Below are 23,985 nucleotides of genomic sequence, written 5' to 3' on the forward strand. Positions count from 1 at the left end.
GCTCTACATCAGCATACCTCACTGTGCACGACTCATTAAAATCTTTGGCCCCATGAGGACAGGGATTGCAGTGGCACTAAAAAAATCAGTTAGCATCCTGTCATGACTGAATAAATGTAACCAAGGAAACGCTGAATTTCGTAATGACACTGACAAATGAACTGTATAATTTCGTTTTCAGCGCATTGGCTCGGTGCTTCCATATTACTTTGGTGATTATTAGGTTGTCGTACATCACAGAAATGATGCCTAAAAATACAAAAATAAGATACAAGCTGTAATAAATCGGAATTTTCCTTTAATGTGGCAGAAGAAATGTCATGGGTCTACTGTTGGGTTCATTTGTTTACATTCATATTTGCTTTCTCACACAGATGACTGTAAATAGTAAAGGGCATCACCACTGCTGAATCAAGTTGCACTGTTTCATTGTCTCCATATTGCACAACTCCCAAGAGCAGAAAATAAAGGTTTTACTCATCAACCAGCTATGACCTGTGGATTTTCTTCTCCCAACCGTAGAAAAAAACCCAACTAACAAATGGTCGGTTCCTTCCCGCAATGATCAGTACACAAATCAAGCTTTGCAACCACAGCCAAATATTGACCAGCATCTGGCAACAGGCTGCTGTTCATTTTCAGCAACTCAGAGTCACTCACCAATGTTGTGTATTTTGATGTTTGGCCTGACTGTGTAGTCGGGAGGAGTCTGACTGGAGTCATCATCTGCCTGGGAAACTGGGAAACACACCACATATAAACACAAGGACAGAGAGAAAGACAGAATGAAAGAAGATAGAGAAATAAGAGAGAAACAAAGATGGAGAGAAGGAGGCAGCGAGCGAAAACAATGCGTTAAACTGAGAAAATTATGCATTTTAAGCACCACTAAATTGTATACAGGTACAGCAGAACAGTTGGGGAATCCACGCCACTGAGAAAGCATGAAGAAATCCTGGACCGAGACGCCAGACTTCCATGTGATGATTAAAAGCATTTGGAAGCGGCAGGCAGAAATCATTTTTACATTTACTGTTTGTCTAGACACAAAATGACATTCAGTCCGCATTGCCAAATTATCCACGAGTGAATGATGTGTGGGTTTGCCAATGTGTGTGTATACGTCTTTGTATTTTCTTTATTTCCAAATAAATATGTCTGTCCGTGATTCTGACACATAGATTGGAGGATGAAATAGCATTTCAAGGGAATATACACATAAGCTGGTAGCAATCAATTTGCGGCTCGTCGCAGATGTAAAGCATATGCCATGAATATTCACATCTCTTTTGTATCTGCAAGTCTCATAAGGGCTAAGGTGGGAGACACGCAGAGGAAATGAAAACGGTCTGGAGGCAGCTGAAATCAACAGCTTTTTTGTGATAGCAAGCTGTTAAAATGACCTTGCTGAGTAAAGGTTGCAGACTGTAAACTGACTAAATTCACCAAAGCGTACACGTGTACACATACACACATGCACACACACACACAGTAAAAATTTTATGGCTGACATACTGCCATGTGCAGACACACACACACACACATGCTCAAACTCCCGCACCTCAAACACACACATACAGAAGCAAACGGAGGCGTGGTAGACACATCAATAGATTAGCCGTGACACTGGGACGGAGGGTGGTGGGGGGTGTTAAGGTGATGTGTACACAGGGGCTGACACTGGCCTGAGTGTGGGATGTATTAGTGCTGACAAGGTTAGAGGAGAGGGGGAGGCTCTCAGCACTGGGCTCCCTGATCAAAGGCCTGCAGGGGAGAGAGCAGGCTACCAGGGTAAAAATAACACACACACTATACAGAGCAGCAGGCATCAGAAAGCCAGAAAGAGAGAAGAGATAGGCAGTGAGGGAGAGTGAGTGTGTGTGTGTGTGTGTGTGTGTGTGTGTGTGTGGTGGGGGGGGGGTTGGCATGGTCAACAGAGCTGGGAGGGTTGAGGGTGGGAGGGTAACAGAGAGGCAGAGGGAGGACAGAGAGAGCTGGATCTTTCAAGCGAGGCAGTTTTTTATTTTTTTATTTTCACTTCTACATCTTTTGTATGGCTTCATGAGAGCATGTCATTGACGGAGAGATAGTGCATTACTGTAATAGCACTGAGACAGAGAATAACATTAAGCCATCACTCACAAAGAGCTGCTTCGAGGGAAAAGACACCATCATCAAAAGCTCACCAGAAAGACAGCACGCACAGAAAAAACTCTTTCTGCGACAAGACTGTCAGATCTTAGTTTCTCTCTCTCTCTCTCTCTCTCTCTCTGTCTGTTTGTCTCCGTTTCCCTGCATGTTTGTGTGTTTGGGAGATGGAAAGACATATGAAGGGAGGGGAAAGCGGGGTTGAAAGAGAGGAAATGGTTTAAAAGGAGTGGGAGAGAGTGCCGTGGAGGCAAGACAGAAGAGTTGTTGGATCTCACCGGTGGAGCAGCAGACGTACACCCTCAGTCTCAGGCAGCTGTGGCCGTGGTGGTGGGTGGGCGTGGCTAAAACAGACAGCAAACACACAAGAACATGTCAACCTTGTGTCCTCTGCAGACCACAGCACCCTCAACTATGGGCTGCGCAAACAGCTTCAGCTGAGCAACCGCCTGTCCTCAGCTGCACTTCCAGAATCTATTAGCAACACCCACACACCGTCAACTCATGTGGGTGACAGCAGCTGAAGAGAAGATATTAAAATATTGGACGTGCAGCATCCTCAGGCTTTTTGCTTTTGCTATCCATCACAATGAATCAGCACTGGTGTTTAAGGGTCTGACTCACAGATGTAGTAGTACTCCTGGCCCACGTTGAACTCGTAGCCCAGAGAGAAGGCGCTGTAACGCTGGAACTTCTCAGAGAACTTGATGGGAGCGTGAGGAGCATGGGGGCGGTTACACTCCCAGCGCTTGGAGCCCCTCTGCGGGTCGCAGTCGCGGTAGCCACGGTAGTTGACCATGTAGAGGATGTACTGCTCAGCCACAGTGCGCTCTAGCGTCCCCCGCTGGCTGGTGTTATAGTGTGGGCAGTAGATGTCCAGGTAGTCGTTGACGCTGACCTGCACGGTGTATCCCTCCCTTCGTAGTCTGAATTCAAAAAGACAGACAGGCGGACGAAGAGAGAGAGAAAGAAAAGAGAAGTGGAATAAAGAAAGAAGGAAAGACAGACAGAAATGTGGATAAGTAACTGCAAATAATTAGCTGTATTGATTATTAGGAACAAGTCATCAGCCTAAGGTTGCCAGATGACCAACAAAATTCTGCCAGTCCTGCAGATAATCCCCCATAATGGTGCAACTTGTCTGTCTTTACAAACAGGCAAAATATAAAATAATTAGTGATCTTCAGGGGTGCGTCTGAGCAGATTTCTCTACATTTGGACAGAGACAGGCTTTCTGCTTTTCCCAGTTTCCTGTCTGTATGCTAAACTAATTTAAGCTAACCATCTCCTCAGCATCTTTTGCAAAAGCAAACGAGCGTATTTCCCAAAACACAGCTCTTGAATATCTTTAAAATAAATCAACTGCTTCATCACTCTGATGTTTTCAAATGGACAGTCAAAACTGAATCAATCAATCAACTGTGCTTTAAGCACTACAGTTAAAAAAGCAACACATGAAGAGCAGGCAGCTATATACATTTCCCTCTGTGCACATTAACACCCTCTTTTGTTCAAGAGATAAACTATTACACCTTTCTCCCCTTCTGTGCATATAACAATACATATTTTCTCACTAAAGTGCCTCGTGGCGACTGCTGAGAACAAAGCTGAGAATGATAATCTGGACTCCCGTCTTCCCCCCTGAGCCGGCTACAGGCTGGGTCACTGAGGCGGAAGGAGATCTGTCAGTGGCGATGTATGCTCCGCCCGCAGGGGAACCAGCCTGCACACGGTACATATGACGGCTCCCTCTGCAACTGCCGCTGATGGACGAGCAGGCAGTTAACAGGTAAGGAAGGCCACTCTAAGGTTGACTTTTGTGTGTGTGTGTGTTTGATGTACAGGATAGCACAGTAACCCCTCTGTTGATTTAAGGCTCCTCATTGAACAACTGAGACAATGATGTGATATGATTCTGCATTCAGCTGCCACGCTGTGATCTTTGCTGTTTATAATACTAAGTATACTTAGTATGTAAATTGCACAATCTGTAATTAGACAAAGTAGAAGTCATTAAAAGGGCTCCTGCAGGTGAGATGATGAGGTGGGAACTGTCCTCGGCTGCGGTGATGTGTAACCTACTGTAATGACTCACTCGCACCACTAGGTGGAGATATTGTGCCGCATTATGCTTATAAAGCAAACCTGCCCTCCTTCTCCTCTGCACTCATTTTTTTTCTCCTCCTGGCTGTCTCCTCTTTCTTACACATTTTCTGTCACACATACAAAGGAGCACACACTTGCACTCACCACCATCCCTCACAGTGTGCATGCTGAGAGGGATGCATGCACAGTTGTGGTCACGGTCACACAAACACGCGCACGCATACATACGTTACGAGGTCAGGCCTCCAAGGAGATTATTATTCAATTACAAAATGTGGATCACAAATGTCATAGCACCTCTCCTTCTCACTCGCTTTCTGTCTCGCCATCCTTTCTCGCACTGGTGTTACAACTGTTCCTTTTTCTGGATCCTCTCCTCCACTCCCATCCTCCTTTTCATCTCCACCTCCTTCCCTTCTTTTACACACATGCCGAGGCAGATGAATATCAATTCTCTTAACCAATGTTTCTTTTTGGGCCATCAATCTTATCTGTTCTTTCTATCCACGCTGCTCAGATGTGAGATGACAGACTTTTGTCTTGCAGTGTTGCAGGGAGAGACAATACATCTAGGCTTCAAAGGAACTATATTTAGCGAGGGGGGTTGGTGGTGGTGGTGGCGGGGGTTGAAATGGGGGGAGAGCAGAGGGGTAGAGACAGATAAAGAGGTACAGTCGGGTGTGGGATAGAGAGAATGGTAAGTAGACAGAGCAAAGATGACAGTGGGAGAAAGAGGGTGCGATGAATATAAAAACAGGCAATGAGGACAATCCTGGATGCAAGTGGTGTGTAAAAAAAATAAAATAAAATGACAGAAAGTGATGCAGTCATTGAGAAACAGGTGAGAGGATGGCGGCGTGCGACAGGAGCGGGATGCAAGGAAGCAAGAACAGGAGGATGAATGTGTGTGTCCGTACTTCAGCATTCAGTCTTTTTAAATCTGAGGCTGCTGGGTAATAATACTGAGACAGTACAGCAAATACAGCAAGTAACCCAATGATGCATTCGCTCTTACTGTTTTGAGATTTACCTGAGCATAATGATCACTTAAGCTATAGCATGTCGGTATGTAGGGAAAAATGACCATTGTGATCACACAGAGCCAGTGGTGACGTCTTTACATTGCTCGTTTTGTCCAATCTGCAGGCCAAAATCAAAAGATATTCAATTCACAGTGACATAAAACTGAAAAAAGAAGCAAATAATCACATTTCACATTTTTCTTTTGTTAAATATCTTAAGTCATTACAGGTAATTACAACTTAGCAAACTTGGTTAATTTTCCACTGCATGACTAATGGTTTGAGCTCAAGATGAACATGCGACCCTGTTACTTTACTGTTTTGGTTATCACTTCAGCCTCACTAGACATAACTACACAGCAGGAGGACCATTTGTTCCAAACATAGACTCAGCAGCAGAAGAAAAGAAGGAGGAGGAGGAGAAAAAGAGAATAAGATAAGGTGGTGTGTTGGGGGGGATGGAGGAACCGAGACTACAAGTGTGGAGTGAGACGAGCAGGCTGGCTGGGCGAGAGGAGTCCCTCTAGGTGTACGCTGTTATATAAGCAGTCCACTTAGTGGCACAAGACAGAAAGGTTGCAGGGCAGAGAGGAATGGAGGGAGGAGAGGAGAAGAGAAACAGAAGAAGGGGGTGAGAGGAGATTTAATAACTTACGGTGGTGGGAGGAGGGGATGGGTGAGGCAGGAAAATGCATTGAATGATGACAACAAAGGGAAAGGCATGGAAAAGGAAGCAGAGGCCTCGACAGAGACATAGTGCTCCCCGGGGATGAACATATATGTGGTAAAAGTGCATAAAAAAAGACTGATGGCTCTCATTCTCTTGTTGTCTCCCTTTTCCTGCAGCCCGTTCCCTCTCTCCTAACTCTCTTCCCTTTCTCTCTTTCCTCTGTGCATTGTCTCTATGGTGGTTATGCTGTCTCATCATCATTTTCCTGTGAGTGGGAGTGCGCAGCTAGTTAGTAAAGGCCGCACAAGCTGGTGAAGACTGCCGGGGGAGAGAAGATAGAAGAAGAGAGAGAGAGAGAGGGGAAGAGAAAGAGAGAGAGAGAGAGAGAGAGAGAGAGAGGGGAGATAGCACCACTGCACCTTTTACATCTCTGCTAAAAAGAGTCTTTGGAGAATACTGCCGGTATCAATAAATAATGGTGAGGTAGCGCTACAGTTAAAACATACAGCCAACAGAAAGAGGGCATCTCCTGCAGCCACAGAAACTCTGTAATTCCTGAATTCCTGGAGTGAAACATAAAACAGGCAAGCATCATAAAGAATAATTTGTCAGTATCAACAAAAAAATGAGGGGAAATATGAAACAATATGAGGAAATATTTCCCTCACTTTCCACATGAGTGATGTCAATCATTTTTTTGTTGTGCTTCACTAAGCTTGAAAACGGGAACAAATCCATGTCCTCCTGTCATTTCACTCTGTATAATAATTCTGCCACATTGCATCAAAATGAAGACACAAGCACATGTGCTGCTGGTTTTCAAGGAAAATAACACCAATGCAATTGTATTTGTTGTTTGTTTTTTTTTTCTTTTTCTACCGACAAGAATGGATATAAAAAAAAAATCTAAATCCACCAAGGTATTCTTCACAGTATGAAGTATAAGTGCTGTTTGTTCTGCTGCGGGCTCGCCCTACATTACTGCCAGAGGCTCCAACTGTTTTCAAAAATCCATTAAAAACAGCTGGAAGAGACAACTCATTGCTTTTGACAAATGTAGTCCAACCTTGCAGCAGAAAAGACAGTAATAGCTTCTGACTGTGGCAAAAAATAACGCTTATGGGTTCCAACTCCTCATAGGTATTAATGCTGAGGTACAGTAAGAATACAATTACAGGAGTATTATCCTTTTCAAATGCACATATCACATAATTACAAGTAAAGATATTCAGAAACCTGGCTTTATCTGGCCTGATTCTCCTCCCTGGTTCAGTTTTCTTGTACATATATCCACAGAGTTCTTCTCCGGCTTGCTTTGCATCCTTGTAAATCTATGAAGTAAATGTGAGCAGAGCATTTCTGAGTAAAAAACAGCACCACGGAGTCAGTATGATTCAATTTAAAGAATCGACTTTTGCATTAATTGTCTTGGCGCTGCACACACTCCACGTCAACAGTACACAATTAGTCTAATGTCTAAATAACAGTACAAAGGTGATTTTTGGTGTATGCATTGTTGTCATTATTTCCTTCCAAGATGGCTGACAAGAAAAATTAGTTCAATGAACTTTTTAGTTAAGTAATTATGTGAAATCTTGTACTTGCTGTGTGCCTACACAGCGTCACTGTCTGGCTGTTATAGAAGCTTCTTCCAGTAAAGATGAGGTCAGCGTATCATCATCATTGATGACCTTAAAAACACTCTCTCTGGGGTAATCAGCGTCATCTTCATCAGGAGGATAAACTACCGATGCGCGAAATGGCGTGACTTAAATGCCATTCGCCAGTCGTCTGTTTACCACCGACAAGACTCCTCCAATCGAGTCCCCTGGCAGGGACAAGCAAGGCTCTGCTGTTTTTCTCTCTACCTCAGCACCCAAACCTCATTACTTGTGCACGCACACATGCGCACAAAAGTCACAGACAACCATCAGACTTGCACTGAGAGCGAACACACACGCACGCACGCACGCAAGCACAATGTCTCCTGTGAGTCATCACTGATTGAGTTAACGCCGCAATTAACGGCCCGGTTTACAATGTTTCGATCCAAAACGGAGGATTGAGGGTGGAACAAGTGCTGAGCCAGTCTGTGGGAAGAGGCAAACACTGCAACTCTCTTCTGTCACTATTAGACCACTGGGAGCCATCCACCAGCTTCCTCCACAACCTCTGTCCACTCTGGCCTCAGAGAAATTGAGGAACATTACCTTTTCATATTTGCCCATTTCTCCCCACGGCTTATTCCCCAGCCTTCCACCTTCTTTGCTTCCCTCATTTGAAAAAATCTCTGCCACACATTTCCTGAACTTTATTTAATTCAGGGGAGCTTCGCAATAACGTTTTTAACATTTACAGACATCCACGCCTCAGAGATATCCCATAAAGCCGCAGTGTTGGTCATCACCCTCGGTGAACAGTGCTGCCGAAGAAATTACAACTCTTGCTCAAGGACACCTTGACAGCAATAACCTTTTCAAGCCAGTCTCCTTAACAGCAGTTTATCAATTTGAACCAATCACACTTCAGCCTGTGTGTTCCCTCACTGACCTTGGCGTGGGAACAGCTTGTTTTCTGCTGTTTCCTATGCAACAGCTTCATTTCAATGTAAACCAAACTGTATATGTCAATACAGCCACAGTGAGCTCCATTGCCAGGAGACGTTCTGATGCTGAGAAATGCTGCAACGCCACAGCCTTCAAATGAATCAATCGCTTCACTGATTAATGCATTTGTGTTGATTTTGCCCGGTCATGACATTTACACTGCATACCAACGAGAAAGAGGTGCAACAACTTCATAAGTGCAACATCAAAATGCTGAACAGCAGCTGTTGTCTGAAGAACTGCAGCTGTCGTCTGAAGAAAGTTAAATAGTTGAGCTTTAAACTTTATTGATCTCCTATGAGCAAAATCTCCTTTCTTTGCTCTCTCAGTAAGACGACGCAACGCGGCCTCAGCTTAAGAGCAGCATCCAGCATGTGGGGGCCGTTCTTGCCGACACAGGGGCAGAGAGATGGATCCTGTAGCTGAAGGGTGCTCTCTGTGCTCACTACTCCACCCTGCACTGCAGCTGCCTGGTGTCTTCGTCTCCCCAACCTTGCTCCAGGCATACCTTTAGTAAAGTGGGTGGGGGCTTGAGGGACCCGTTCAGAAATATAATGTATTAGCCGACTTAACTGAGGCAAATGCACCTATGAGAGGTGTGTGTCACATATTAAGGGAGACAGAATTTCTGGCAGCAACTCCGGATTTAATGGACATAGACCAAAGATTCACCCAAACATACAAGCACTTGTTTATGAAGTATTCAAAAATGGTAGGAAATCCCTACCACACAATTCACACAGCCCAAAGAAACATCCTCAAATTGCTTGCTTTGGTTTGTTAAAATTAAATTTGTTGTTTACATCTGTTCAGATATGTCTTTTGCCATTTTTTTCTTGTGGAATGCTGGATAGTTTTACCACTACCACCACGTAGGGTTTTCATGCGGACATGGTGGTTACTACTCGGCTTTAAGGACCGAAAAACACATGTTGGAAGACAGGGGCCTAACTCAAAGGGCGCCTCATTTTTACAAGTTAGCTTAGTTTGCATCCTTATTTTAGCTGTGGCAGTGAGGGAAACAAAACATGATCATAATCAACGTAATAAGACCATTTCTATCCATTGATCAAACCTCTGACTGAATCACTTGCAAAGCATTATGGGTTGCTGCCAGCTCGTTCAAGGGAAATATGAACAGGCATACATTTCATTGATTAATCTATGTGGCTTAAGCTGCTCTTTACTTTCTAGACATCCACAGAGGAGGTTTAAATATCAAATAGAAATATGGATGCCATGGTTGAATATTAAACTGTGGATCTCCTCCAACTAGACTCTTTGCATAAAAATAAATGGAATAGAGGATGCTGGGCATCTTTTTTTCCCTTGTATTGCAGGGAAATGTTTCCAAGGACCACTTGGAAATGTTTTTTTGGCTATAATTGGCTGCTGTGCTTTGGGCTTTGCATTGGTGTGGCTCAGACTCAGACTGGCACCACTATGGCTTACACATTAGTGAGCACTGAAATCCCACGATAAACTCCCTATTTTACTGACTGTGGTTGAGTTTAATGCAACTGAGATTTTGAGTGGCTAAAGTATCAGTGCTGTGGTCTGTAAAATTCGACAATCTAGTCACAATCAAGCGCACAAAATGAAAAAAAAAATGGTGGAAAAGATCATGGGAAAAACTGTTTTACTAATGAAAACTTTCAGGGGTATCACGACCGCAGTTGTGGCCAGTCTTTAAAAGTCACCACCCTGCTGAGTTCATGGTGGGATTATATCCTGCTACAAGCCGTGATAACAAGAGTCCATCTCTCTCAAGGTGAGGCCCTAATCGTACTTCTCTATTAAAAGCCTGATTGCCCACATCTGCTCCCTCGCTCTCCGCAAGCTCACTTCTCATTTGCTGTCTCCTACCCAACACACTCCTGCCTCTCGTTCACTAGTAATCCACTTTACAGACTGATGTCGTAGAATCATGAAAAGCACCATTCATCCTCCGTTTTCCTTTCTGTGACGTTCTCTCAGAAAAGGTCCTGCATTCATACATGGATAATGGGCTGTACCAGTCCTGTGGAACATGACTGTATGTGTGTGTTTGCATGCATGCGTGTGTTTATGTACATGTTTAGGTAAGAAAGCAGTATACTCCAAACAAGATTCAATTTGACATGCTCTCAGGTCATTAAAAGTGGCGCTCACTGCAAAGTTCAGAGTTTGTAAGAGGAGGAGATGGTGCCCAAAATAAATACAATCCAAAATAAAGATGAGGCCAGCTGTGACAGGCATGAACCTACAGTGAATGACACAGGAGGAGAAAAATGAGCTGGCCTGGTGCTGCTTTTTAAATAGGAATTAGGGGAGGGTATGTTCCCTAAATCAAACAAGATGGAGATTTATTTTTTTTTTTTAAGCAAAACACGAGCAGTACAGATGAGTTGAACGTGTGCCTGAATGTGATGTTTCTCATTACTCTTTTTGTGATGTTCCAAAATGAATGCCCTCAATTTAATAGAAGACTTTCTCAGAACAAAATCCATTAGTTTGATCAAGCAAAGATGATTCAAAAAATGTAATTTCTTTCAAAACAGAATAAAAATGTATTTCCAAAACCATGTTTTATACATTACATATATTCTGTTTACTATTCTGCTAAATATCTGTTAAGTAAGTACCTGCACCTAATGGACCTCATGGCCATATGATGCCTGCTGCATTATGGGGAGAAAAAATGTTTTAAGTCTAAATTCAGAAAACAATGAATCATGTGCAAATTAGGCAATGAAATTGTGTAAAACTGACAAAAAGTGAAATTTAAAATGTATGTGTGTGTGTGTGTGTGTGTGCGTGTGTGTGTGTGTGTGTGTGGTGGGGGAGTCGGGGTCTAAGCAGCAGGTGCGGCCATCACAACAACCTTAATCAAGGACACAGGCTGCTCTGAATCACACATTTTGTTTTGAATCTGTGATAATGCAATTAGAGTAACTAAAATGAGACTGCATCTATTCTACCAGCATCAAACAGTTAATATATATTTCCTCTGGGAACTGATTCATTTGGTGCTAAAACTGGTCCATCTACCCAAAGTGGAAATGAAGCTGCTGGAAAATTCAAGCTCTGACTGAGGAAGTGGGCACATTGTGGCAAAACTGACATGTTACCTGCGAGGACACACCGATTTTTATTCTCTCTCTAGCTGCTTGAATGCAAAGGGTGTCGGCCTTGGAATAAGAGAGAATCACACAGACAGGCAGAGAGAGAGAAAGTGAGATAGCAGACGAGCCAAAGAAACTCTCATCAAGATGAATTCTCCACAGCACACGTCCTCAGCGAGGGTGCCAGGCAGCTCCCGCCGTGGCCATGTCCAAAAACAAAGTGCTTATCTCGCCTGTCTCCAACTGCCTGGCCACTGACAGAGCAGAGGACACGCTTAAGAAAAAGAGGGTTCTCACGTCCGCTTTGTATTTATGCGCCTAAAGAATAAAACCATAGATTGAGCATCTGAACAAGTGAGCAGATAATACCGAACACAAAATAATCACAACATATGAAAAGTAAAATATCACACAACAGCGAATCCACAAAGAGGCTCATAAGCCATGAGACAACTTTTATTTTCTTTATAAAGTGCAGTATGCAGGCTTTGAAGTTCAGTGTGTGAGGGGCTCGGCTGCTCTCACAGGAAGTCAACCACAGTAGGGTGTTCATTTTCAAAAACCTCCGTCTTTAAGCCCCTACTCTGGGCTGGCACACATATCCCTCTCTCGGCGAGAACGCAAGAGAGGAAAGAGAACAAAGGCAGGAGAGAGCGAGAGGGGGAGAGGTGGAGGAGAAGAAAGAAAGATGAAGGAAAGTAGTTCTGGGTCAGATTTAGACTGGACGATATTCAGGCAGCGCCAACCTAATGGATGCCAAGTAGAATAATCTGGTCTTTTATCTTCATGCCATGGCAACTGGAGGGTTTCACGTAGGTACGCAGCCCCCCCCACCAAGACCCAAAAACACACATCTTCATTCACTTTCAAAACTATAAAAGCTAAATGAACACATCTTCCCTGATGACTGAGGCTAAACACTGAATTAACTTACATGAAGCATTTAACACATAAACTCAGGTTATTTCCTGCTCATGATATCCCCAAACACACCAAACATAAAGAAGCAGAAACACATCTGAGCAGGCTTCCATAAATAATTCACCCATTTTTCTTAAAATAACCCATCGCCCTTTTAAAATATACCCTCCTTTCTTTGAGCAAACAAACCTCCAGCTTGCACAGCAGAGTGGTCATGGAGTAATTATTTACACGTTCCACCGGAGAGCCCTGATAGGATGTCCGTATGAGCAGTACGTCAATCTGTGGCCCATTAGCAGGTGATGCCTGGCAGGCATGTGCAAAGCAGCTCCCAAGGTACGACGGACCTTTCTCTTCTGAATAATTGACTGGCCATGGCCCATGTTTTCGTTCCTCTCTATCTCTTCTGTCACCTGCGCAGTTTCACTTTTCCATTATTGTTCTTCCTTTACCCCGCTTCTCTTTTTCATTTCTTTCATACTTTGTTTCACCTCCTGCTCTACCTTTCCTCTCCCTTTCCATCACTCTCCGTCTCCCAAGGCTATGAATTGTGAAGGCTTCTGGTACATATAGGCACTTATGCAACCGAGGAGATAAAGAGGGGAAAGCGTTCGATGTGAGACATCCTTGGAGAGACGAGGCATCTTTCAGCATGTTCACTTCCTCAGGACAATTTCTAACACCACAGCTGCTGTTTGGTAATCCATGCAAAAGAGTGACGGGAGAGGGAAGCCGGCAGGACTTGGTGCCGGATGCTGAAGTGCTACGTGTTTCTCCTGTTTTCTGTTCAAACATTTCAATAGATTGAGAGAAGATTTGGGTGAACAATGGAAAGTTTTGAGTAGTGAGAAGGCTCGTGTGAGGCTTCACTGATATGGACCTGGAATGGAGTGAAGGTTGGCAAGGGATTGGAAGGAAGTTTGTTACACCACACAATCATACTCAGTGAAATCCACCTGCTCTCTCAGTAGCCGCAGTTCCTCCTCCTGAGCATGGAAACCCCCTTTCTGGAACAAATCCTATCCTGAGGACTCAAATTCAAGCACCCCTCCCTGCCTTCCTTCGAAATGCAGTGCAGCATCTGGCCAGGGTCATTAACGAATGCCACCTCATGCCATCTCCTAATGGAATTGCCTCATCTTGGAGTTCACTGCTCTGACACCGGCTCAGCAGTGGCAAAAAGATTACTAGAAAGATTAAAAGACAGAATAAACCAGAGGCTGCACATGACGGGCAGCCCGGCACCGAGATTACACATTAGATAATTGGTGCAAAAGAAAAAAAAATCCCCCCTCTCCCCATCTCATTCTCTCCTCTGTTTTGTGCTGAGGTCTGGAAATGGTGGGCAGCAGATCCCCGCCTGGCGTGCTGTCACACCTCCACAGTGAAAACTGTTTGAAGAAGCTGGAACAAAGCCTGCGTGGTGTGTGTTATGTCTGTGTGAAAATGTTGCCGTTGTAGGCCCAGTGATGAGCCTAAATCCAACAGCATAGTTACGCAGCTGGTTAGATTTGGGAACGACACAGCGTCGATCATACTGACACAGAGACATGCAAAAATTTACAGAAAGACAAGCACGCACGAACACACATACGCACACACACACTCTGCCTTCCTCACTCCAAAACAAACACTCTTTCACTCCACTACACATGCACACTTTATCTCCCCGTCTTATTGTGCCAGTGCATCTTTCTCTACTTTGTTTTTTCCACTTTGCTTCACTCTACACTATCTTTCTATCTATCTACAGTGTGTAGTTATCTCTCCCTCCATCTCTTGCCCCCACAGAGCAGCCCAGCGATGGGCTTGTGCCCTTTCATAATTCATGGAATTGTTCTTATGGCTCAGGCAGCCATGTCGGATGTGAATCTGTGCGCCTCAAAGGCTCACTCAGCCTCCACCACCTCAGCCAGGAGGGTTACTGCTCGAGCTGCTGTGCTCAGCTACCATACAAAACTAAATCAACAAGCTCAATCACCCCTGGGTCATAACGGACATGCAAATTATTTTCATCCGTTTAAGACCTCCACAGACTAAAGCACCTTTTTTAAATAACACATTTGCGATATCGCGATGCACATTTCATGCCAGCTTGTGAAGTCAAGTCTTTCAGATCTCCACTGACTCCTGAGGGAAATATCTGACTCTTTAGTGGCTAAATACTCAACTATGTTCACCAGCTACTCTCTAACTTGGTCCTCCACTGGGTGCCGGGACGTTTGGGTGCAGTGGCTTTGTTATGGAGCCTTTTAACTGAAAACAGCCACCTGAGACCAGTGACAGGGAACAAAACATTAAAGCTGAGCTGCAAAATTAAAACAAGCTGAAAGAAGCTAAAATGGTCTGTAGATCTGAGGGAGGCTGCAGAGTCAGGTGAATGCTGATTAGAGGATTCTTTAAATATATTGATATCAACCATATAGTCCTGCCTTTGCCACCAATTACTTATTTCTAGTGCCTTTATTTATTACAACAAATCCATCAATGCCATCTAAACCAAACAACAGCAAAAAATGTAAATATTATCTGGGATTAGCAGCAGAAAACTAAAAGAGAATGCATGCAGGAACACACTTATGTATAAAGAAAACACACACACACACTATCAAATAATGAATCATAATGACACACTTAAGTTAAAAACCTAAAATGACTGATGATTTGATTGGTCACTTGATTGGGAAGCTGAAATAAGCTGCAGGTTCACACTGTGCAGATCTGTGGGTAAAACCATCAATGTAGCAGAAAAACAAAGCACGAAAGTCCCTGCGAAACAGGCGGCTGAATTACTGATGTGTGCTGTATACTAAATACACACAAAAACACACACGCACACACACAAGCACAGATGAACACACATAGAACAATCCCATTCAACACACAGACACCTCCACGGCTAAGCACTCACAGCTGGGCTTTTCTTTCCCTCACACAGCCAGCAATGGGTGAGTGACAGCTTTATGGACATGTTCTGAACACAAAAACAGACTCACAGAAACACACATATTAAACACACCCTTACATCCCACGACCGCGTGCACGCAGCCTCACACCGACAGAATGAAAAGGAGACTCGTTAGCCACTTTAATCAATGTTAATCACTGCAGGCTCGCCTCACTGTCAAGACTGCGACAATGTCTGTCTGAGAGGGAAGGGAAGGAGAGACGGAGCAAAACAGACGGAGGGAGAGAAACACGGACACACTGGGTGGAGCAGGGCGGGGAGAGTGTAAACATGGGAAATAGTATCCAAAAATATGCACTGGCCAAGAAGCGGTGAACCCATTCCAGTTTTGATGTGCTTTATCTTGTTTTTCAAGGTCTGTTTCTTGGGTCCATGGGGCTGAGCGTCGGTGGGAGACATGGTTGGGCCAGGCTCACGCCAGCAGGGTTTAATTTCAGCTGGGGGTTGTGTGTGTGTGTGTGGAGGAGGACCGAGAGGAAGAGGAAAGTGGGCAGGATGCGAGAGGTAGCTGGGCGGAAAGATAGAGAAGAAGGATAGGAGAAGAAGAGATGAAGGAATATAGAGGTGATGATAAGAATTGAGTCAAATGGGTGGGGGGAGTGTGTGCCCAGGCATTGAGATAGTGGAGAGGTGAAACGCTTTAAGCGAGGCAGAAGAAAGGGATGCAGAGACGGAGGGCGGCAAAGGAGGGAAAATTGAAAGATGAGAGGAGAGATTATTAAGAAAAGATGTGTAATGCATAAATAAGTCGTGACAAAGGGAACGGATCCACTGAATGCGCAGTGAATGTGTGGGAAAAAAAACACATTGTTTTGAAGTTGGAGTCGGGGACCAATGGAGGCCAAGGTGAAGGGAGAGGGAGGAGGGAGAGAGGGGACGGGAGGGGAGGAGAGGGGAGGAGGCGGCAGATTGGGGGCATAAAGTAACAGCCAGATTGTGTTTATCAATATGTAATACAAATGTGGGTGTTATGAAATGGGCTTTGGCCTTCACGCTTTAACCAAAACTTTAGTGCAAAGCTTAACTGTTGTGCAGGCAGCAAGCGGGAGCGCAGACTGAATGGTAATGCCTGCGAGTGGTGATTAGAATTTCAGATAGAGACAGGCAGGCCGCTTTGCCATGATTCCTGGGCCTAATGCGGCCGGCCTGTGTACCGAGGCATACAGGAGTTCTGAATGTGACCTTATGTGCGTGAAGATAGAATACTCTAACAGCCTAATGTACTGAGCTGTGTGTGTAGCTCCGCATTCGTTTGTGCTGAAGCATGACGGAGCAAGGTGATCCGACCGCATTTAGCATGCGCAAATCAAACCGCAAACACGAGCCGTTCGGGGCGGCTACGCAAACACAGGGTTAAGCGCTGACCTCATCCACGGGTCACGCTAACAGGCTTCACATCACATTAAGCGCAAAACAGGCGACGGCGCTCACATCGCATGCTGTTTCTGTGAAGTGTGTCCGTCTGTCTGAAAGTGACGGCTGTCAGTTTGCAGGGATCAGCGGGAGGAGGAAGAGGGAGGGAGAGGTGAGCGGTGTCAGGGTGGAAATGACAGGAAGAAGCAGATGGAGGGGGGCAGAGATCAGAAGAGGAGGAGCAGACAGGAAGAAGAAAGGGGGAAACAGAAAGAGAGAGGGAGAAAGGGATGCAGAGATGGAGAATAAAACAGGGGAAAGAAGGACAGTGAGGGAAAGAGAGAGAGATAAGAGGATAACCCCATTCCTCCCTCCCTGTCAGTCTTTATGATCGTCTACTCATCTTCTTCTCTCTATCAGCAATTCGGTAACCTTCAGCACAAGACCCAAGTAGAGATGATGAATTGAGACGGAGAGCAGAGAAAGGACGGAGATTAACAAACATGGACAGATGATGAAAAATGACAAACACACACGCATACAGAGAAAGGGAGAGAGTGAGTGAGAGAGAGAGAGAGAGAAGAGGAGGAGGAGGAGGAGGAAGAGGAGAAAGTAAAATGTGGAGGGAGGAAAGGTGACATTGGGGGAGGAGGGTGGAGGAGAGCAAGCCGCTGGCTTTTAGCTGGAGGACGGCCACAGGATGACATTAGAGGAACGCACTTTGGCTGCTCCTGCTGGGAGGTTCTGCACACACACACACACACACACACACATGAACACACACAAAGAGACAGGCGGATAAACAGACACATGGACAGACAGCTCTGTACACACACACGCACACACAGACAAGCACGCACACACAGGTAAAAATAAGCACCTAACTGGTGCTGCATACTTATTCCTCCTAACCTGTGGGGAGCCTGCCCCGCCTCCCCTCCACCTCTAGTCTAGTTTGTGCACTGGCCTGATAACCTTCATGGCGACTGGGCTAAACACACACTCGGGGTGACAGGCCTGCCTACCTGCAAAAACAATGATAACTTTGTCTGCGAGGGCTTTTGAGCCTGCTGCCAGTTAGTCACAACACTGATACAACTATTAGCACCAAAAAACGGACCATGTGACACGTTGTAATTTAAGCCAAATGAACGTTATCACATCGAAACAGAGTCCTATTTTAGTGTTAATTTTATGACGGGGCGGATATTACTTACTGCGTGGGTTAGACGGATAAATCAGCTTGATAATATATTTGACTGATACTGGCCTTTAATTAAATATCAGATGTCAGAGAGTTAGTGTTATAAAATAAAATAATGGGGTTTCATCCTTCCTCAGATATTTAAAAACAGACCATAAAACCAGCAATGACTTTTATTCTAGTTTCATATATTTCATTCACTCATTTGGTTGTTTAACGTGTTTTCGTGAATTTATTCTGTATTTAAAAGCAGGAATGTGGAAAAGTCTGTGTCCCACACTTTTCCGCGCCACCAATCCAAAATTAATTTCATTAGTCAGTGATTTTAAGCGAGCCGCAGAGGTCGAAAGTGACTAATTGCAATTACCGCCATTTATTACCATTACTGCCACAAAGTCACTTTATGCACATGTGTTTTATTATTTTTTTTTTTTTTTTGTAAAACTTGAGTAAAATGTTTTGAACTTTTTAACTCTTTCTACCTCTTTTCAGTGGGGAGTTGAAGAAGTATATGATGATTTAAAATACTGAATCTGTTAAATAGCATAAATCTGGAATAAATAACTAAATACAAATTAAATGAATGAATAAAAGCTAATTATCTGCACAAAATATTAACTGATTTAATTAAAAAAAACTGCTTAGTTTTTTCCAACTCTGTTTGCTACTTTTCATACTAACACAGTGAAAGTGCAAAGACGCTGACATAATTTAATTACATCTAAGCTGTTTATTTTGCCTGTTGTCTCCCTCATCGCTCCAACATTAATGGCTGCTATGGCTTTGGACTAGTGCAGAAACAAATGTTGACAGAAAATTTATTGAAAACAATTGAGATAATGAAAGTCATTTATCATCCAAAAAGCAGGCAAATGTTTTCCATTTTCACTTCTCAAAAGTGAGGATTTTTTTCTTCTTTTATATTACTGTAAATCAAATATTCTGGGGTTTTGGACTGGTGTTTTTGAAGACTTCATTTTGGGCTCTGGGCAATTTTGGCCATTTTCCAACCAGTTATGTACTGATAATCTAGCCTTAAACCAAGCCAGTGGTCACCCAAACTTTAAAAAACCGTAATGAAACAGGCCAGGAGGGTGTATACTCTGAAGAAAACAAGACAGTACGGAAGTACACAAGCTGGGAGAACAGTACAACCTGTATTTGGAAGAGAAGCACAAGGCGGTGGAGGGATGAAAAACAACCTAATGAAGGGAATGGTGACTCATTCTGTGATTACACTCCTTTTCCAAATGGCCCCCATTCTCACATGAGCCAACTCAAACACACATGCACAGGCCCGCACACACACACACACACACACACACTTCAGCGACTCAGCGCCCTTTCCCTCTCCCTCAAACCAAAGCATAAACGAGTGGAGTGACAGACATAGAGAGCCGATGGTCCCCCTCCCCAGAGAGGAGAAACGCGCTCATCCGTACTGATCTTAAAACAACAACAGCCCCCCTTTTGCTTGCTCATTTTTTTCTCTCCTTCTCCATCCTTCCCTCCATCTCCTTTCACCCTGACTCTCAATGTCGTGCTCTCTCTCTCTCTCTCTGTCTCTCTCTCTATCCCAGCCTCCTCACATCTCACGAGCTCCCACTTCATTTCCTCGTTCATTTTCATTTGCGGCTCCTCATTCATCGCCGTTTTTTTGTTTGTCTGTTTGATTGCTCTTTGTTGCCTTGTTGTTTGCTCTCGTTCTCTCTAATACTGCAGCCCTACATCGGTCCTCAGACCCTCATCAGTAATCGCTTTCAAACATTCATCCATTTGATCACATTTTCATGTCACTCTTTATGTCTCATAAATATCCAAGAAGGATCCCTGACCCTGCTCCAGTTTCAAGCACAATCAGCGTCTCTCTTCTCCTTGTTCCTTTGTACTGCTTTGCTCCTTACTAGAGCTGAATGATCTGATGAAAATATCTAATTACAACGTGTACGGGAGCAATATCGCAGTTTAAATCATAAGTTTATTTTCTAACACACCAGGCATGTATCTGCGTGCCACACTTTATCTCTACATGAATAAAATCAGGTAAAATGAAAGTGTTGTTGGTTGCTGATGTCCTTATTTATTTTATGTTGTTATTTTATTACACACACACTACTCAAAACCTCCGAGTAAATTTAAAGTTTGCTATAAACACATGAGCAATTTAGCAAACTTTTATTCAGATACTAAATTAGTGATAAAGTTCACATTACTAGCTGATGTTCAGATGTAATCGCAACTTTCAAAATGGCTGCTGTGTCCACTGTGATGGCTACAAAGTTGGCCAGTTGTGGTAATAATGTCAAGATGCTCGTTAAATTGCACCTGATTCCTGACTGAGTTGGTGGCTGCAGTCAGGTTAGCTTTAGAGCCTGAGAGGATGAGCTGTTTCACAGTCTTGAGGCCTGGAGGTCTAGGCTTAGGGTTAGTAACAATAACTGATTATGAAAATCATTATGAAGATCTTGACTATTGCCAGGACGATACATATTGAAATAATCTTTCTGGATCGAGCACAAAGCCAAGCTGATTGGATTCAACACATTGCATGGAACATACAGATACCTCTTCAATGTGCAGAGATTAATAATACTATCTCACCTCTGTGACAAAAATATAAAGTTGGTCCAAAGCTCATTCCTAAATGCACTTTATATACTCTGAACAAAAAAATATTTTCTCATTATTCTCCTACTGACTGTACTGGAAATAGACGTTGACACAGCCTCTGCTATATTCGTGACAGAGTGACAATGAGCCAACGCACACAATACCAAGACCCTGAAACTAAAGCAGCTAAATGAAATTCAGCCATCATTAATTTTATTATCTACACCTGTCCTTTCTCTACCGTGACATGCCCAAAAATCCTGAGCGAAAAAGGCCTATAAATAGATTTACAGCAGAAGAAGGAGAAGAAGAAGAAGAAAAAAGTCTAACTGGAAGATTCCACACTTCTGTCCACCAGCTGTCCATCATTTTCACTCATTAAATAATGAGCTCACTGCTAGCTTCCGGTTTGAAAATGACATGGGGCGATCACTTAATCAAAATTAAACAGAGTGATGTGTCTTCCTTGACAAAACCATCTTTGGACATGCACTTGCCAGCATGCAAAGAGCATAACAACCAGAAAACAGTATATTTTCAATCAACAGCTGGGATTATAATTGGGTAAATTAATGCCAAGTAGAAACTTCACCTCCTACAGCTTGGTAAGGCTGTTATGTGTGTAAGGTTTTTTATCCTTTTGAAAATCTAAACATTTAAAAACACTTAAACTGGGAGTTAAAAAACTACTAATGGTTCAGCTCTGCTCCCCGCCTAACAGTTTCTTGCAATCTTTTCGCTTCTCTCGTTACCTCCCTCCCACCTCGTCACTCACGCTGCCCTATTCCACTTAAGAATCAATTTGGGACAGAGGTGCACTGCCAGTGCCCTTAGTTTTCATTGTTTTCCAGTCCACATTTAAAACGGTACACAGGCAATCTCCCCAAGCCTGCTTCCCGTCTACACTCCAGCTGAGTGAGAGAGAGAGAGCTTTTCTCCGCTCCATGACACCGCTGAGATGCCACCGACGCAGTCCAGCGTTTGACAAATGAGCCAACAAATTGACTTCTCCGAGCATTCCCAACAACAAAGGCAAAACAAAACAAATCTTGCTTAACTAAATGTTGGATGAAATGGCGCAATAGAGCGCGCAGGCTATTACAAATGATTCCACTCCTGCGCTCCATCTCATCGCTCCCACCCTCTTTTTCTCTTAATCTCCTCTCTTCTTCCCCCTCTCTCACCCACCCCACTCCTCCTCCTCCTCCTCCTTCTCCTCCTCTTCCCTTTTTTCCTGTTTCTTGTGGTTTGTGCCCCAGACACACATTGACCCACACGCTCTGGACCCAGTAGGGGGCCTTGTTCCTCTGCGTCGCTCCACTGCACATGACTGACGTTCTCCTTACGGCAGGAGGAGGTGTACATGAGGAGGGATAGAGAAAGAGTCAGTCAGTGGAAAACGCAGCAGCCCTGAGTTCGGGGAGGAGGGAGCCCGAGCTGAATGTGATTCATGATCAATGGTGCTTCTCCAATTACATTCAAATTAAAGGCGAGTCTCGAGCACGGCTCTAGTACACCGCACCGCAGAGGAGCTCTGACAGGCTTTACACTGGGTGTGCTATCCCCATAACAATGGCCATTTATGCAGGGACCAGCTCTCCGTCCTCCTCTCTCTCTCTCTCTCTCTCTTCCTCACACACTGATATCCATCCACAAATATTTATCTGTCTGTGTGTGTGTGTGTATATATGAGTGTGTGTGTGGGGTGGAACAAGCCACCAAAATAAATGTGAGTTTATTACAGTTAGATTAAGGGCAGTTCAAAGGGCTAATGCCCACTATTGCGTCGATACTGGTTTAACACCGCCTTACACTCAACAGTCAATAAAGAGCAGGGGAGATGGAGGGAGAGCAGTGGACCAGAACCACTGGGGATGGAAAAAGAGGGAGAGGAAAGAGAGAGGAAGGAGGGTGAGGAAAAAAATGCAATGTTGGAGGGGACTGAAGCATGGCTAACATGGATTGGAGCATAAAGCTTCGAGTGATTCCAATTATATTTAAGTGATCAATTAGACTGTTACATTGGTTAGATTAGAGCTGACAGGATGCAAATCGCAATCAGAATCAGTCTATTTGTAATGCGCAGCCAATGTAACGTGGATTCAGAGGGAGACAGCTTTTCATATTCAGAGCAAAGAAACAACATTAAAGTCAAGTACTTTGCTCACTTCGCAGATATGAGCAAACTCAGGACATGATGTTCATACAATCTGTGAAATACTCAGTATATACTGTATATTTATTCATACACCAACTTGCTATTATAGCCCAGCGGTTGTACATGTGTGTGTGAATGCAATTTTGACAAGTATGTGAGTGGGTGAGTCTATGTGCAGCATGTGGAGTAGCACTAAATTTTGTTGTATTTTGCACAGTACAATGACAATAAAGGCTTTCCATTCGATTTCTGTGTGATGCTTTTAAGATCTGACCAACAAGTATTTGTAGCATTGAGGATCAAAAACTATCAAGTAAATGAAAGCAATGAAAGTTAGCATGAAGGTTGATGATGTAAATCAGGAAAACTGTTAAATTTGCTTGCATTCAGGCTAAGTTGCTGCAGGGCTGCGTGTGTTAAAAGAAGATTAAACTGATGCGTTTTGAAAGGAAATGGAAAGGAAGGGATTTCTTCTAGAAGACTTTTATATTCCTCAAATTAAGCTAAGGAAAAGAGCATCTTGACCCAAAGTTCACTTTTCTCAGCAGATGGGATTTTGGAATTACGGTAAGATGCAGCTAGAACAGTACAGAACAGAAGTCTAGAATAAGATTTCATGTGTTTTTGTGGTGGTCCATCAAATGTCAACAGAAAAGGAACATTTTTAATCATATTATGCTGTTAAAGTAAGGTAACATGTGCATTGCTTATTTTAAAATCAACTGTTCCAGTCCCATGTAGAGGTGCACACACAATTTTAAATAAAGTTGGAATCAGGGAATAAACAAAGTTCCGTTTGGCTCACAATTGAGCAGTCGATTAATGTCCTTCTAATTGTAGCACATCTTGTTGATGAAGAAACAAAATGCAAACCAAACCAAACAAGAAAAAAAAAACAAGTGTAAAGCCTATAATCATTCACAACAAAGATGGATGGCTTAGTCATCGCCCTACGCTTTCTCACTCTCGGCAAACAGCATCCTGGCAGAATGGCACTTTGGACTGAGCTTGTATTTAGCAGCAGAGTTAATTACCCAGTGTTACATGCTATAATGCATTATTAATGTGTGTGAACAACATGAGTCAGTGTTCTCTGGTCCACGGGGGCGTTTGGC

General features: G+C 43.7%; 1 protein-coding gene across 1 annotated transcript in view; it reads right to left on the reverse strand.

Annotated features, from left to right (window-relative positions):
- Window positions 1-23,985, reverse strand: part of efna3a (ephrin-A3a) — a 55,897-nt gene that overhangs the window by 7,789 nt on the left and 24,123 nt on the right. The window contains exons 2-4 of the mRNA XM_046418072.1: window positions 2,773-3,074; window positions 2,427-2,492; window positions 661-738 (exon numbers count right to left, since the gene is read on the reverse strand). Of these exons, the coding sequence (XP_046274028.1) occupies window positions 661-738; window positions 2,427-2,492; window positions 2,773-3,074 (446 nt within the window). The remainder of the gene's footprint in view (window positions 1-660; window positions 739-2,426; window positions 2,493-2,772; window positions 3,075-23,985) is intronic.

Source organism: Scatophagus argus, chromosome 17 (assembly GCF_020382885.2).
Source record: "Scatophagus argus isolate fScaArg1 chromosome 17, fScaArg1.pri, whole genome shotgun sequence".
Lineage (NCBI taxonomy): Eukaryota > Metazoa > Chordata > Actinopteri > Scatophagidae > Scatophagus > Scatophagus argus.